The sequence below is a fragment of the Panthera leo genome, chromosome A1 (genome assembly GCF_018350215.1).
Source record: "Panthera leo isolate Ple1 chromosome A1, P.leo_Ple1_pat1.1, whole genome shotgun sequence".
Classification (NCBI taxonomy): Eukaryota; Metazoa; Chordata; class Mammalia; order Carnivora; family Felidae; genus Panthera; species Panthera leo.
This window is the reverse complement of record NC_056679.1, coordinates 123,684,166-123,701,980: the sequence shown is the minus strand read 5'-3', so window position 1 is coordinate 123,701,980 and position 17,815 is coordinate 123,684,166. Positions and strand designations below refer to the sequence as shown.

Genomic DNA, 17,815 nt, shown 5'->3' with positions numbered 1-17,815 from the left:
CAAGCTGCAATAACTTCAAAGGTCCTTTTGAATACAGTGACTATCAGCTAAATTGTGGGAGTTTTACTCTCATTTACAGTTAAGCAGTCAACTGTAAAATACACATTATGGAAAAAAAATCATACAAGTTATAATAGGGCTGAAGTTTGAGCAATGAAATTATAAGATTGAATTGAAACCAAACGTTAGGTGGGATTCGGAAGTAATTATACTTTTAATTATCACTCTAAAACATTTAATAATGAATAATATCCTTCAATACTGCCAATTCTAAATTTCACTGTCATTTGAAATGATCCAAAGCAGCATCCTCTGATGCTGCAACGGCAGATTTTAATTTCGATAAATCAAAGGTTATTATATCATATATCATCACAAAGACATTTCTTAAAATTCCTAGGAATACACCACATACTTAATGTTTTAAAATAACAAAATTCCAGTATATCTGCCTTCAAATACATACTTGGAATCTCAGTATTGAGGTTTTACCTGCAGTAATTTTGTCCTAATTATTAAAAGGGGGGGGGTGAGATATTCAAGAAATACAGGTATCTCATATGGCAAACTGAATGTTTTGCAATTAATTGAAACCACAGGTAAACTGAGGAGCTTGAGAAGATGGCAGAACAAGAGGATCCTGAGCTCACCTCCTCCTATGGACACACCAAGACCTTAACTACAGTGCAGCTCATTCTGAAAAGGGACCAAAGACGTATAACAGCTCTTCCACAATGAGGATAAAGAAAAAAGGCCATACTGAGAAGAGTAGAAGGGGCAGGGACACAGTTGGGAACCAACTCTGTCAGCATGGTGACCCACAAACAGGAGTGATATCACAAGCACACAGTTCCACCTGAGGAGTGAAAGGATCAAATCCCACATCAGGTACCCCTACCCTGGGATGTGCATCAGGAAGAAAAGCCCTCTTATAACATCTGGCTTTGAAAATCAAGGAAACTTCACTCTGGGAGAGTCGGAGGGCTAGAGGAAACTTAGAATCCACTCCTAAAGTGCCAGTGTACTCATTCAGTTTGAGACCCAACAGAAAGGCAGCAGTTTGAAAAACATACAAGTTATTAAGTGAAGGAGATCTACTAAGTAATTTTAGGGTGTGTGCCAAAAGGGCTGGAAGTGTAGGAATTTTCTCGAGAAATAAAGTCTTACCAGGTGCCATTTTTCTTCCCCTCCTGTAGCCTAGCTGGCCTGATGCTTGCAGAAGCCAGTTCTGACACTCTCCATTTACCTTCTAGCACTGCTCAACCTGCTCTGGTGTTCCCCTGTGGATCATCCAACCCACCTGCCCTGACAGGAGTTCCCCCCAAAGTGGCTCATGCCATACCATACCCACCAGGCAGCCTCAGCTAGAACCTGTGTCCACCCAAAGTGACTACTGCCAAAATAACTAGTGAGCAGCAGCTAGAATTGGTATCTTGCCTGCCAGCATGGTCTCAACAATTATAGCTGGGCCTCACTAATTAAAACAAAAGAAATGAATAAATAAAATAAAATTACTCTCACTGACTAAAATAAAATAAAATAAAATGAAAATGGAATAAACACTTCAAACAAAAGATACAAACACTGACTAAAAGGATAAAAAACAAGATTCATCTACGTGTTGCCTACAAGAGACTCCCTTCAGACATAAAGACACAAACAGACTAAAAAGTGAAGAGATGGTAAAAGACATTCCATGCAAATGTAAGTGGGGGAAAAAAAGCTGGGTAGCAACACTAAGACAAAACAGATTTTAAAACAAGAAGTGTAATAGGAGATAAAGAGAGACATTATATAATAATGAGATCAATCTAACAAGAGGATGTGACAATTGTAAATTTCTGTGCATCCAACAGAGAAGCACTTAAACTTATAAAGCAAATATTCAGAAACACATTGGGAGAAATTGACAGTAATAAAGTAAGAGTAGGGGACATGAACATTTACATCAATGGACTGATCACCCAGATAGAAAATCAGTAAGGAAAACAGTCGCTCTGAAGAACACATTAGACAGCATAAAACAAACAGATATATACAAAACTTACCATCCACAAGACAGAATAATACACATAATTTTCAAGTGCACATGGAACACTTTCCAGGACAGATTACATGTGAGGCCACAAAACAAGTCTCAATGAATTTAAGCCTGAAATTATATCAAGCATCTTTTCCAACCACAATGGTATGAAACTAAAATTCCATTAGAAAGAAAAACTGGAAAAAAAACACAAATACAAAGACTGACTTCAACAATACATTTAAAGTATCATTCACCATGCTCAGGTGGGATTTATTCCAGGGATGCAAGGATGGTTCAATATCCACAAATCAATCAACAGGATACACCACATTTACAAAAGGAAAGATAAAAATCATATGATTTCCACACATAAAGGAAAAGCTTGTAATAAAATTCAACATCTGTTCATGATAAAAACTCTCCACAAAACAGGTACAGATGGAACATACCCCAACAAAATATGGGACACATAACAAACCCACAGCTAATACCATTCTCAATGGTAAAAAGCTGAAAACTTATCCTCTAAGATTAAGAAGAAGGCAAGGATGACTACTGTTGCCATTTTTATTCAACATGGTACTGGAAATCCTAGTCACCGCAATCAGACATGAAAAAGAAATAAAAGGCATCCAAATTGGTAATAAAGAAGTAACACTGTCACTGTTTGCAAATGACATGGTATTACATACAGAAAACCATAAAGACAACACCAAAAATTGTTAGAATAAACAAATTTAATGGAATTGCAGGATCAATATACAATTATCTGTTATGTTTCTCTACATTGATAACAAGCTGTAAGAAAGAGACATTAAGAAAATAATCCCATTTACAACTGCATCAAAAAGAATAAAATACCTAGGAATAAAGTTACCCAAGGAGGTGAAAGTCCTGTACTTTGAAAACTGTAAGATAATAATGAAAGAAATTGAAGATGACACAAAAAAAGGAAAAGATAGCCCATACTCAGGGACTGGAAGAATTACTACTGTTAAAATGGCCATACCACTCAAAAAATCTACAGACTGAATGCAATCCTTATCAAAACACCAACAGTATTTTTCAAAGAACACACAATCCTAAAATTTGTGTAGAATCACAAAAACCCAACAAGCCCAACAACCGAAGTAATCCTGAGAAAGATAACAAAGCTGAGACTCAACACAACTCCAGATTTCAAACTATACTACAAAGTTATAGTAATCAAAACAGTATGGTACTGGCACCAAAACAGATCAATGGAACAAAAAAGAGAGCCCAGAAATAAACCCATAAAGAAGGAAGGCAGGAAGGAAGGAAGGAAGGAAGAAAGGAAGGAAAGGAAAGGAAGGAAGGAAAGGAAGGAAGGAAAGGAAGGAAGGAAAGGAAAGGAAGGAAGGAAGAAAGAAACCAACCAACCCATTATATGGTGAATTAACCTAAGAAAAATGAGGTAAGAATGTACAATGTGGAAAAGACAGTCTCTGCAATAAATGGTACTGACAAAACTAGACAGCCACATGCAAAAGAATTAAACTGGACCACTTTCCTATACCATATGAAAAAAATAAACTCAAAATGGATTAAAGAACTAAATGTAAATAAGAACCAAAACCATAATACTCCTAAAAGAAAACAAAGAAAACATTGCCTTAGCAATATGTCTTTTCGGACTGGCCTCCTCAGGCAAGGGCAACACAAGCAAAAATACACAACAGAGTCTACATCAGACTAAAAAACTTTTGCACAGCAAAGGAAACCATCCACAACATGAAAAGGCAACCTACTTGAAGGAAAAAGATAATATTTGCAAATGATATATCCACTAAGAGGTTAATATCCAAAAAAAAAAAAAAAAAATTAAAGAACTCATACAACCAAACACACACACAAGATCTGATTAAAATTAGACAGAGGACCTGAATAGATATTATTCGAAAGAAGACATTCAGATAGCTGACACACACATGAAAAGATGCTCAGTATCACTAATCATCAGGGAAATGAGAATCCAAGCCACAATGAGATACCACCATACACCTGTTAGAACGACTAGTATCACAAAGATAAGAAATTAACTGCTGGTGAGGATGCGGAGAAAAGGGACCCCTTGTGAACTGTTGGTGAGAATGTAAATAGGTACGGCCACTATGGAAAACAGGCAGCTCGTCAAAAAATTAGCAACAGAAATATCATATGATCCATTAATCCCACTTCTGGTTATCACCCCTAAAAAAAATGAAAACACTAATTTGAAAAGATATATGTACCTCTATGTTTATTGCAGCATTATATACAAATACAACAGGCAAGATATGGAAGCAATCTAACTGTCCATTAACAGATGAATGGATAAAGGTGTGTTTTACACACACAGGCATAAAAAAGAAAGAAATCTTGTCATGTGCAACAACATGGATGGACCTAGAGGGTATTATGTTAAGTGAAATAACTCAAAGATAAATACCACATGATTTCACTTATATGTGACATCTAAAAAACAAAAGTAATAAACAAAAAGCCAAAAACAAACTTATAAATACAGAGAACAAACAGACTGGTGGTTGCGAGAGGGAAGGCAGGTGAGGTGATGGATGAAACATGTGAAGGGGATTAACAGATACAAACTTCCAGGTAGAAAATAAGTCACAGGGATGAAAAGCACAGCATGGGAAATAGAGCCAATAATATCATAACTTCATATGCTGGCAGATGGTAGCCACACTTATCACGGTGAGCATTTTTTTAATGTTTATTTATTTATTTTGAGACAGTGTGCACATGTGTGTGAGTGCAAGTGGGGGAGGCACAGAGAGAGAGGAGAAAGAGAATCCCAAGCAGCCAGACACAGGGCTGAATCTCAGGAACCCTGAGATCAGGACCCGAGCCCAAATCAAGAGTCAAGGCACTTAACCAACTGAGCCACCCAGATGCCCTCGTGGTGAGCATTTCTTAATATATATAAATACATAAATGTCGAATCACTAAAATAATATTGTATGTCAACTACACTATAATTGAAATTTTGTTAAAAGCACATGTAAATTAAATGGTTCCAACTAGGGAAACTTATGAAGGAATTTTCAATTATTAAAACACTGCTTTCATATTTCAAAGGAATATAATAAACATGAAGTAACACTGTAAAATTATTTGATCATAAAAAAGATAAAACATCTTTAGTAGTCCCAGTAAAATCCAGCTTCATGTGAAAATTTAAATTATTAAATTCTCTTTATCTTTCACTTCATCTTTGTTTACCTGACCACAATTTGATACAGAAACAGAGAGCTTAAATCTCATTAATCATCCTTTTGATATTTTAGATGGCTTTAATATACCTTTAAAAACTCTGAAAACTTACAATTTTGACATCAAGTATGTTCACTATAATCATATGCAGGAAATATAGTGATTAGAAATAATTCAATAAGTACTTGAAATCTGAAGATGATAAATAAAGTCCAAACCTGCATCTCTCCTTTCTCATCAGGCTTAGCTGGTTTTGCAGCCTCAGTAGCTGAATTTTTCAAACTTTCTTTGCTACAGCGCAGAAGTACTTCTACTACATATAAAGGATCCAGTTCACCAGAATTAGGCTAGAAAAAAACAAGATAAAAGGAACTTATTATGTCTTAAAAACTGATGGAAAAATTTTAAGTTTTATATGTACATGGACTATGTTCTCAGCATTTAGCATTATGATAATGGCACATACTGCACAGTAAATATTTATGTCATGATATGAAGGCTGTCCTTCTTTATCCTTCAACATGCTCCACTGGATGAGAAAACATAGAAATTAGTTGAAACTTCAGAATTCAGATGAGATTTTATGTTCAAGATGGTATGGCTTGATACTTATGAATTTAAACAGTATGAGTTCTTAACTATGACATAAAATGCCATTTCAAGTTTCTAATGATTAATCATTTTATTATATCAGAATTAGAAAAATAAACTGTAAGAAATTAACAGTGTCAGAAAACAAATCTGTTATCTTCAAATTATCCTAATTAAACAACATGAAAATTATCCTCATAGCACCTCTACAATGTGTTTTTATACCATTGTATTAAGACTTTATTAAAAGACTTTTGTCTTTTATATTCTCTAATAAAAACATGATTGTTGAGATACAAGGATTAATTGCATGTGCAATTTATGATAATTTGTTTGACAGCAATGTCTTTCAAACAGCAGTAAGACCTTTTTCTTCAGTAAAGAATTCCTCTCTGCTTTTTAATTCAACATGTGAGTGATCTCTTTTGCATAAAATCAATAAAAGGAAAGTTATTTTGACTGAGGAGTGAACATGTCAAAGAAATGACTGCTTAGTATCCCCCCAAGCACAGTTACTGTTCAAAACTGGAAAATTTTTAAGAAATAAACCCATACCTACGATCTATTTCTGTAATCAACTACCAACTGCTTAACAATGGTAAAATATACTTCCAAATACAAACCAAAAATACAATCACAGTTATCTTAAATTACTGAGTTCAAATTTCTGAAAGCATAAGCTCCATTCCTCAAGAAAACCCAGTTTTTTTTCTTCAACTGGGTTTTTTTTTTTCCCCCTCAACATACTTTTTTTCAAATTATGGTTATTTTTAAAGAAGTTTCAAAACATTCTCCACTTCGGTATAGACACAAAAGCCGAATAGTATTTTCAATTAGGTCTGTAACTGCAAAGATTATGTATTATGTAGAGCTTAGTCAATATAAAATAATTTTATAAACAATGAGCCAAATAGTTATGACCCAACTGTTAATTCTTCCAGGGGACAAATGACTGTAAGGAGAATCAAGGACTATTATCTTTAGTTTTCCAGACGGGAAAAAACCCACTGTGTGAGACACATTCTACAGTCTCATTAATGAACTAACTCCAAAATGTTAGATGACAAATAAGTATTTAAACAAAAATAATCTAAGATTTATCAACAATCTGTAATGTAGAGAATTTAAAACTGTCTTACTAGGTTTAGCTCCAACTCCACAGATTTTTTTCAATTTAATATTCTCCCTCTGTAAGCTATATCACAGAAGTGACTGTCAGAACTCAAGTATATCATATGTAATTTTTGTAAAGCTATCAAAATCACTCTCAACATTCCAGAAATATTCCTTAAGTGTTATGACAGAAGCACACCTCAAAAACTTTAGTGTGGCATCAAATGGAAATTTGCTGTTAAAAATATTTCTTAAGATTACACAACTGCTCTTTTCAATGAACTACTTCTAAGCTCTGTACTGTGGTAAAGATGGGTAACATCGTCCTTCACATAAAAGAGAAAATAGTTACTCAGATGTTCTATTTGGCTTTTCAATGATTGTCTTAGTATAAATTCTTTATTATTTTTTTTTTTTAGTATAAATTCTTTAAATTTGTATGACTATCTCCTTATTTTTAACTTCTTAATCATATAATTGAACTATATTTTTCCTAACTTTTCATTCTTTTAAAAATATGGCTAATTTCCTACTATAAATGGAAATTTTCAGATTAAAATGTAATTTTGATTATCTCAAGTTTGTAGAATGTAAACAAATAATATAAAATAAATGTTGACAAGAACATTTGAATCTCTTTAAAATGCTTAAACTATTTTCTTTTTCAATGTATATTCTTCCTCTCTCTCTACCAAACCTTATTAACCTATAAAACTCTTTGACTTAGTATTCTGATAGGTTACATAATCAATAAGAAAGTAGTCCATGTTTTTAGTAAACAAATGTAAGCAACTTAGTGGGAAAATCAGTTTTACCATCAATTTAAACAGAAAAAAAGTGAAATGTGTTCTTCTCTATTCCCCATTCCATATTTGCCTAAAATAATTCTCACCAACCCGCACCACTTTTAAACACGGATTAAGGACCAAAAGAGAAATCATTTAAAAACTTGTTTACTGTGTGTATAAATGTAATTATGTTAGGGATAATTTTTCTCCCTTAAAAATATAAAACCTGAAATCAACTACCAGCATGACAGCACGAGGAGTTTTTACAAACCCACCTCCCGAGCAAACTTAAGAAAGTTATAAAAAACCAACCATGTAAAGTTGGTTTTGGAAATGGTTCTAAAGACATACAGCATATGAAGAAACATCTATTCAAGAAAATACACTAAAATTCGTTAGAAACAACGTAAGTCTGATATCTAAGCCAAGATCACTCCCACTTCATTCTTCCTAACTCAGCAAGACAGAAACTGCAGACTACTGAAGGCAAAAAACATAGCAAGGCTCCCTTCTCCCCGAAGCTCTCTCAGTTGGAGGGCAATTTTCCGAAGAGGGGTAGGATGGCAGCATTTCTTAACTTGCTCCCACCTACCCATTGCTGAGGCTAAGTTCTGGGCAAGTGAATCTGAGAAGTAGGGGTTCCCTTCTTCTGCCCAGCCACCAGTGGTTGGCCAGAGACTCTATCTTACATGTGTGGGACTGCTGAGAATGCTGGGGCCTCAACTGCTCTTGCTTACCTGACCGTTAAGGCACTGCTGTCATGCTGGGAGAGGCAAGCTGTAAATACTTGAGGCTACTGCCTCCATGCTTTACCTGCCAGGTCCTTACCTAAACACTTTAGGACATGCTAGGTAAAGCCAGTTTTGGGGGGGGGGGGGGTGGAAAAGACTGCTTGGGATTCTTTCTCTCCCTCTTTCTCTGCTCCTCAATCCAGCTAATCACTAACTTAATAAACAAGCAAATAACAATATGCCTGTGAGAGGGGAGGGAAAGAGGGACCAGTACCAAGAGTACTACATTATTTAAAATGTCCAATTTCAAAGAAAAAACGTTAAGACGTGAAAAGAAAAGTATGATCCAAGACCTATGTACCAGAAAAAAAGCAAGAAACAGAATAAAGTACCTATCAGAGTCATCAGATGTTATATTAAACAAAGACTTAATGGTAGCCAGTATGTTCAAACAAGTAAAGGAACCATAATTAAAGAAGTAAAGGAAGGTACAATAACAATATCATATCAAATAGAGTATCAATAAAGACAGATATGATAAAAAAACAAAAAGGAAATCCATGAATTCATTATATACAATGCCTGAAATGAAAAAAATCACTAGAAGGGCTCAAGAGATCTGAAGTAGAAGAAAACAGCAGCACATCTGAAAACAGGCTGACAGAGATTATGCAATTCAAAGAACAGCGGGGGGGGGAAAAGGTGACAAATGAACAGAACCTCAGAGAAATGTAGGATAACAATAAGTACAACATACCCATATGTGAGTCCCAGGAGAGAAAGGGCTGAAAAAATATTTGATGAAATAATGGCTGAAAACTCCCAAATTAACTGAAAAACATTAATCTACATATCCAGAAAACTCAATGGATACCAAGTAGAATGAATATAAGGAGATGAAAAAACAGACACATCACAGTAAAAATGCAGAAAACCGGGGTGCCTGGGTGGCTCAGTCGGTTAAGCGGCCGACTTCGGCTCAGGTCATGATCTCACGGTCCGTGAGTTCAAGCCCCGCGTCGGGCTCTGTGTTGACAGCTCAGAGCCTGGAGCCTGTTTCAGATTCTGTGTCTCCCTCTCTCTGACCCTCCCCCGTTCATGCTCTGTCTCTCTCTGTCTCAAAAATAAACATTTAAAAAAATTTAAAAAAAAATGCAGAAAACCAAATACAAGGAGAAGACTCTTGAGAGCAGCAAGAGAAAAAGGACTCATCTCTCACAAAGGACCAGAACAAGATTAACAGCAGAAACTTCTCAGCACAATGAAGAACAGAAGGCAGTGCATTGGCATATTCATAGAAAAACACTTGTTAGCCAAGAATCTATTTATCCAGGAAAGTTATCATTCAATAAAGACATTCCCAGAAAAAGAAAAACTGACACAATATGTTGTTAGCAGATCCGCTTTGTTAAGTGTCCGACTCTTGATTTCAGCTCAGTTCATGATCTCACGGTTTGTGAGATCAAGCCCCATATCTGGCTCTGCACTGACAGCACAAAGCCTGCTTGGGATTCTTTCTCTCCCTCTTTCTCTGTTCCTCCCCTGCTCGTACTCTCTCTCAAAAAAAAAACAAAAACAAAAACCAAAAAAAACTTTAAAAATAATTAAAGAATTATTTCTTTTTCTATTAAATGATTTAAAGGTAAAATCAACATGTATATATTGAATTGTTAAGTCTATAATATATAGAAACGTTTGCCAATAATTTGCCAATAATACCACAAAGTAAGTGGGTAGGAGCAAAGTTGTACTGAGCTAAGGCAGTAACTCCAATGGTAACCTGAATCCAGAGGAACCAATAAAAGGTACCAGAAATGATAAATGATGAGATTAATATAACAAAAACTATAAATACTTGGTCTCCTTTTGTCTAGAAATTGCATTATTGCCCCTGCCCTGAGCCTCACAAATAACCTATCAACTATAGGTTGATAGTAGGCACTCCTACTAATTTGTCTCTAAGCTTCTTTGTACGTCATAAAACTATATTAATAACTGTAATGTGTATTGTTGGGTTCATAACATTTGTAGACTATACCACAAAAAAGAGGGAAAATGGAATAAATGCATACAGGAGTAACAGTTCTACATCTCACTGGAATTCAGTATAAATCTGAAACTTATCCTATTAACTTAATATGGAAATATTAAATATTAAATATTGAGCCCTAGCAACCACTAAGAAAATAACAAAAAAAAGAGAGAGAAAAATATAAATTATAGAAAAAGAAATCATCAAATAAACTGAAATGTTATGTTAGAAAATAAGCACTGAATGCAAACCTAAAGGAGTAGAAAAACAAGAAATGAGACTATTGAAAACAAAAAGCATAATGAAAGACACAAATCCAACTATATCAATAACAGTAAAGGTGAATGGATTAACCAATCGATTAAGCAACCCAATCAATAAGCAGAAATTTTTCAGAATGAATAAAAAAAGATCTAACTATGCAGTCTGTAAGAGACAAAGTTGAACCTCAATGACACAAGATTTAAAATAAAAAGATGGAAAAAGGTGTATCATGTAAGCAACAAAAAAAGGTGACATAACTATGCTAATTTCAGATAAATTTCTACTTTAATAGAAAACAAAAACACATAAAGCAAAAAATGACAGAAATGAGAAGAGACATAGACAACTCAAAAACAATAGTTGAGGGACCCCTGGGTAGCTCAGTCAGTTAAAGCATCTGACTGTGGATTTCAGCTCAGGTCATGATCTCCCTGCTTAGGATTTTTGCTCTCCTTTTCTCTCTCTCACTCTTTCAAAATAAACTTTAAAATGAAACAAAAATAATAGTTGAGACTTTAATGTCTCACTTTTAATAATGCATAGAACAACTAAACATAAAGATCTGCAAAAAAGAAACAGAAGACATAAACAACACTATAAACCAACCAGACCTAATACACATCTATAGAATATCTCAACCAAAATATACATTCTTCTCAACTGCACATAAAACATTCTGCAGGATAGACCACATGTCAGGCCATTAAACAAATCTCAATAAATTCAAAAGGAATGAAATAATACCAATTATTTCTCAATAACAATGGAATGACATTAGAAATCAAATATAGGGGGCACCTGGGTGGCTTAATCAGTTAAGTGTTCGACTTCAGCTCAAGTCATAATCTCACAGTTCGTGGGTTTGAGTCCTGCATAGGGCTCTGTGTTAACCAGAGCCTGGAGCCTGCTTCAAATTCTGTGCCGCCCTCTCTCTCTGCCCCTCCCCACCCACCCCACCTCCCTGCTCAAAAATAAACATTAAAAAAAAAAAAAAAGACATAAATTTGGGAATTTCACAAATATATGGAAATTAACACATTCCTAAATAACCAGTGAGTCACAGAAGAAATCAAAAGGGAAATTAGAAAATACCTGGAAGTGAATGAAAATGAAGAAACAATATACCAAAACCTAAGGGATGCAGTTAAAATATCTGCAGGGAAATTAACAAGCATAAATGCCCATATTAAAATGAAAGAAAGACCTCCAATTAATAACTTAACCTCCCACCTTAAGACAATAAAAAAGAAAAGCAAACTAAACCTAAAGCTAACAGATGGAAGGATTAATAAAGGAGCAGAAATTAAGAAAATGAAAAATACAAAAAAAAAAAACAAACAACCCACTGAGACCAAACAGCTGGTTCTTTGAGAGCAACAAAATTGACAAACGTTTGGCTAGATGAAAGATTCAAATTATTAGAATGAAAAATCAAAGACGGACATTACTGGCCACCTTATGGAAATAAATTGGATTACAAAGTAATATGATGAACAACTGTGTACAAGTAAATTAGGTAACCTAGATGAAATGGACTAATTTCTAAGAAAGCAAATCAATGAAACGAATTCAAGAAGAAATAAACAATCTTGAAAAGACCTATAAAACTGACTTAGTAATCATAAACTACCTACAAGGAAAAGCCGAGGCCCAGGTGCCAAATTCTTCCAATTAAAAAAAATAATAACATGAAAAGATGCTCAACGTCGCTCATCAGGGAAATACAAATCAAAACCACACTCAGATATCACCTCACGCCAGTCAGAGTGGCCAAAATGAACAAATCAGGAGACTATAGATGCTGGAGAGGATGTGGAGAAACGGGAACCCTCTTGCACTGTTGGTGGGAATGCAAATTGGTGCAGCCACTCTGGAAAACAGTGTGGAGGTTCCTCAAAAAATTAAAAATAGACCTACCCTATGACCCAGCAATAGCACTACTAGGAATTTACCCAAGGGATACGGGAGTACTGATGCATAGGGGCACTTGTACCCCAATGTTTACAGCAGCACTCTCAACAATAGCCAAATTATGGAAAGAGCCTAAATGTCCATCACTGATGAATGGATAAAGAAATTGTGGCTTATATACACAATGGAGTACTACGTGGCAATGAGGAAGAATGAAATATGGCCCTTTGTAGCAACATGGATGAAACTGGAGAGTGTGATGCTAAGTGAAATAAGCCATACAGAAAAAGACAGATACCATATGTTTTCACTCTTATGCGGATCCTGCGAATCTTAACTGAAGCCCATGGGGGAGGGGAGGGGAAGAAAAAAAAGAGGTTAGAGTGGGAGAGAGCCAAAGCATAAGAGACTTTTAAAAACTGAGAACAAACAGGGCTGATGGGGGTGGGAGGGAGGGAAGGGTGGGTGATGGGTATTGAGGAGGGCACCTTTTGGGATGAGCACTGGGTATTGTATGGAAACCAATCTGACAAATTTCATATATTGAAAAAAATAAAAAATAAAAATAAATTAAAAAAAATAATACCAGTTCTTCAAAAACTCTTCAAAAAACAGAAGAGAAGGGGAACACTTTCAAACTCATTATGAGGTCAGCATTAATCTGTTACCAAACTCAAAGACATCAAAAGAAAACTACAGACATATATCTCCTGTGAATGTGAATGCAGAAATCTTGTGCAATATACCAGCAAACTGAATCCAGCAACACATAAAAAAAAAAAAAAAATAATAATAATCCCCCTGGCAGGATTTACCCAAGAATCCAAAATTGGTTTAACAGGTGAAAACCAATTAATCTAATACACTGTTATCAGAATAAATACAAGATAGAATAAAAAATAACCCCATGATTATCTGAATAGGTACATAAAAAGCATTTGACAAAATACAACAATCTTTCATGATAAAAACACTCAACAAACTAGGAACAGAAAGAAACTTCCTGAACTTGTTAAAGGACACTTACCAAAACCCAAAGCTAACATCATTGTTAATAGACAAGGCCTGGACATTTTCCCTCTAACTTAGGAAAACAACAAGCATATCTGCTCACTATTAATACAGTACTCAAGGGTTTAGACAGAATGATTAGGCAAAACGAAAACAAAACAAAAAGACCTAAAATGTATTCACACTGGGAAGAGGGAAGTAAAACCATCTCTATTTGCAGACACAACAGGGCCCTGTATACAGAAAATAAAGTGTATAATTCATACTTGAAAAACAATAAATTACTAATTAAAGAATACCTAAATAAGAGGGAAAATATGCTACGTTCATGACTGAAACACTTATTATGTTAAGACAGCAATATTCTCCAAACTGATCTATAGATTCATGTGCAAGCCATCTGAGAAACCCAGCTGACTTCTTTGTAAAAACTGACAAGCAGATAATCAAATTCATGAGGAATTTTAAGGATCCCAGAATAGCCAAAACAATCTTGAAAAAGAAGAACAAAGCTGGAGAACTCCTAAGTCTACTTTTTTGAAACTTAACTACAAAGATACGGTAAATGAAGACAATATGATACTGGCATTGGAACAGACACAGAGGTCAATAGAATGGAACTGAGAGTCCAGAAATAAACCTATGTCTATGGTCATCTGAGATTTGATAAGGATGACAAGATTATTTAAAGAGGAAAGAATTTCCCAACAACCAGGGTTAGGACAAGAATGGAGCTGGATCCTTACCTTATACCACATACAAAAATTAACTGAAAATGGATCAAGGGCCTAAATATAAGGGCTTAAACAATAAAACTCTTAGAAGAAAACACAGGGGTACATCTTCATGACCTTAATGTTGGTAGCAGTTCCTTTCTTTTGTTTGTTTTTTAATGTTTATTTATTTTTGAGAGAGAGCAGAGAGAGCGAACAAGAAGAGACAGGAGGTGGGAAGAGCGGGGTGTGTGTGGATAGAACAGAGGATCTGAAGCGAAGTCTGTGCTGACAGCAGAGCCTGATGTGGGACTTGAATTCATGAACCGTAAGGTCACGACCTGTGCCTAAGTCAGACACTTAACTGACTGAGCCACCAGGTGCCCCCTGGCCATAGTTTCTTATATAGGACACCAAAACTATAAGTAACAAGAAAAAAAAATTGATTAATTGGATTACATCAAACTAAAACCTTTTGTGCTACAAAGGACACTATCAAGAAAGTAAAGACAAGACAGAAAACGGGAGAAAAATATTTGGAAATCAGGTATCATAAAGAACTCGTAACTTAGAAATAAAAAGAAAACTCAATTTCAATTTGAGCAAAAGAGCTGAAGACATTTCTCCAAAGAATATACAAATGGCCAATAAGCACATAAAAAGAGGGGTGCCTGAGGGCTCAGTCGGGTGTGCGTCAACTTTGGCTCAGTTCATGATGTCACAGGCTGTGGGTTTGAGCCCCCATCTCAGGCTCTATGATGATAGCCTGGATCTTGGAGCCTGCTTCAGATCCTGTGTCTCCCTCCATCTCTGCCCCTTCCTTGCTTGCACTCTGTCTCTCTCTCTCTCAAAAATACATAAGCATTAAAAATAAATAAAAAATAAAATCTAAAAAAGCACACAGAAAGATCCTTGACAGTATTTAGTCATCATGGAAATACAAATCAAGACCACAACGAGATACCATTATACATCAAAAGTAATAAAAAGTTAGGTATTAAGGGTTGATGAAGATGTGAAGAAATCAAAACCCTCATACACTGCTACTGGCAATGTGAAATGGTGCAGACACTTGAGAAAACAACCTGGCAGTTCTTTAAAGGGTCATACAGTATCCATAGGACCCAGCAATTTCACACCCAAGAGAAATGAAAACATATGTCCACACAAAAACTTAGACATGGATGCTTACAGGCACATTATTCATAATAGCCCAAAGGTGGAAACAGTCCAAGGATAAACAAAACATAGTGTATCTGTACAATGGAATGCTATTCAATCATAAAAAGAAATGAAGTGCTGACATATCCAACATGCTTAAACCCTGAAAACATTATGCTAAGCCAGACACAAAAGACCACATACCACATCATGATTCAATTTAATGAAATTTTCAGAATAGGCAAATCTATAGAGAGCAGATCAGTAGTTGTTTAGGACTGAGGGTATGGGAAGATAGGGTGGGATGACAAAAGTTTCCTTTTCCTTCTGAGGTGATGAAAATCTTCTGAAATTGTGGTGATGGTGAATATACTAAGTCACTGAGTATAGTGTGTAAATACTATCTCAATAAAACTGATGAAAAAAGAAACACATGCAATATGTAAACCCTGTAGTGAAAAAAAAATAGCACTTCAGTACAGTGTAGGTAAAAATATTCTGCCCTAGCAAATTCCCTTAAATACAGACAAGTTATAGAATGAATAAACTGGCAACGGCTTTTCCATCATGAGTTATCTAAGTATGAATGGAACCACAACATTTAGCATTTACTGCCACACTTTCCAATGTACACAGAAAACAGAACTTAACAGCTGTCAGAAGTTTCAATAAAGACTACCATCCTTTAAAGTGCTTCTCAAGGAAAATCTTATCTATGTTACTAATAATTATTCCTAAAGAAAATAATGCGTGTGTGTATGGAAAGGAGAAGAGGTAGGCAAGCAGTTAATAGTTTCTCATAGCTAAAGGTAGTGAAATAGAAAATATAAAAGGCTCTAAGTCAGAGCTAGTCACAACTCAAATGAATAATACTGATGCAATCTTTGTCAAGGTTAAAATCCCAAGCTTCACTTCATTATGTGTTTTTAAAAAAGGGGAAGGACAGAATGAAAGAGGCAACTTTATCCAGTTTAATACTGTTAGACTCAATAAAGCCAACTTTTTTTGAAACCTTACCATCACTAACACTCCCCCCAACTTCCCACACAAGTCTGTCCATTTTAGTTCCTCAGTCTCCACCATGTGAACCCTTCTATTACCATCCTCCTTCTGACTCACTCCTGAAAGAGTTAGAGTCTCCTTAAATTGACAAACTTGCGTCTACTATGCTATCTCTTCCAATATCCTTCAAACACTGTAACAATACAGTAACTTCTGATCAGATCAATCCCTCCCTCAAAAATAAACATTAAAAAAACTAACAACCAAACTAAATGCAAGCAAACCAATCAGCCAACCAACTCATCTTCAAACATATGTTCTACCATTGTTTTCACATGTTTAGATTGAGACCCATTATACTCAAATGTATATTTTAACTATTTTCCATGATTAACTTCAATACTTTTAAAAATTTTACTCTTTAACTGAAATGTTCTGGGCCTGCTGCACATCGCTGCTCCTCCAGTGGTAAATATTCATTAAATGAATACTACTCTTTCTTCAAGGTTCCTTTGAAAGTTTCAATTATCTTCCTAATTAGATGCCATCTCTAATAGCTCAGACATAATTTCTTCTTCCTCTGTGCTACAAATGCACTTTACTTACATCTTTACTAAAATACTTATACTATCCTGCCTTTTATTTTAATTATCTGCTTTCTGCTGTTCACCAAAAGATGTAAGCACAGAGATTTTGCGTGTGGCCAATGAATGCTTATTAAATTGGGATCCAAGTGTGACAATACTTAAAAAACAAATCTTATAATTACTAATGAAGATGGTAATTTATCAAAATGGTAAAAACAAACTGAATATCCTTAAAAAGTTCTTCAGTGGGATTAATCACAGATCACTCACAAAAACACCCATTACAAACCTATGAACTTAATTGTTTCTCCAAAACAAATGCTTCAGTATCTCCAAATTCATTTACATTTATCAGGAATAACTTCCAATCCGAAAGCTTAATTCCTACATGTTTTATTCACAGGTGGGAAAAAGAAGTTAATGACAATAAAATCATAATGGTAAACCTCATGAGAATGCAGATACCATCTTATGAAAACTATTCATTTTTAAAAATAAGGAAAAATATACATGGAGACACAAAATATCTTGCCTGAGGTTACACACTGACAGAAAACATAACAGACGGAATGGCTAACTTAATTTCAAGACAGTCACTGACGTAACAAGTTAACAAAATCTTCCTTGATTTTATATACAAATAATCTTTCC

The 17,815-nt window shown here is 35.1% G+C and overlaps 1 protein-coding gene across 2 annotated transcripts in view; it reads right to left on the bottom strand.

Annotated features, from left to right (window-relative positions):
• The window catches only part of MTREX (Mtr4 exosome RNA helicase), a 107,084-nt gene that overhangs the window by 33,442 nt on the left and 55,827 nt on the right, over positions 1–17,815 (bottom strand). For both annotated transcript variants that reach the window (XM_042938861.1, XM_042938871.1), the window contains exon 19: positions 5,479–5,607. In XM_042938861.1, coding sequence (XP_042794795.1) covers positions 5,479–5,607 — 129 coding nt within the window. The remainder of the gene's footprint in view (positions 1–5,478; positions 5,608–17,815) is intronic.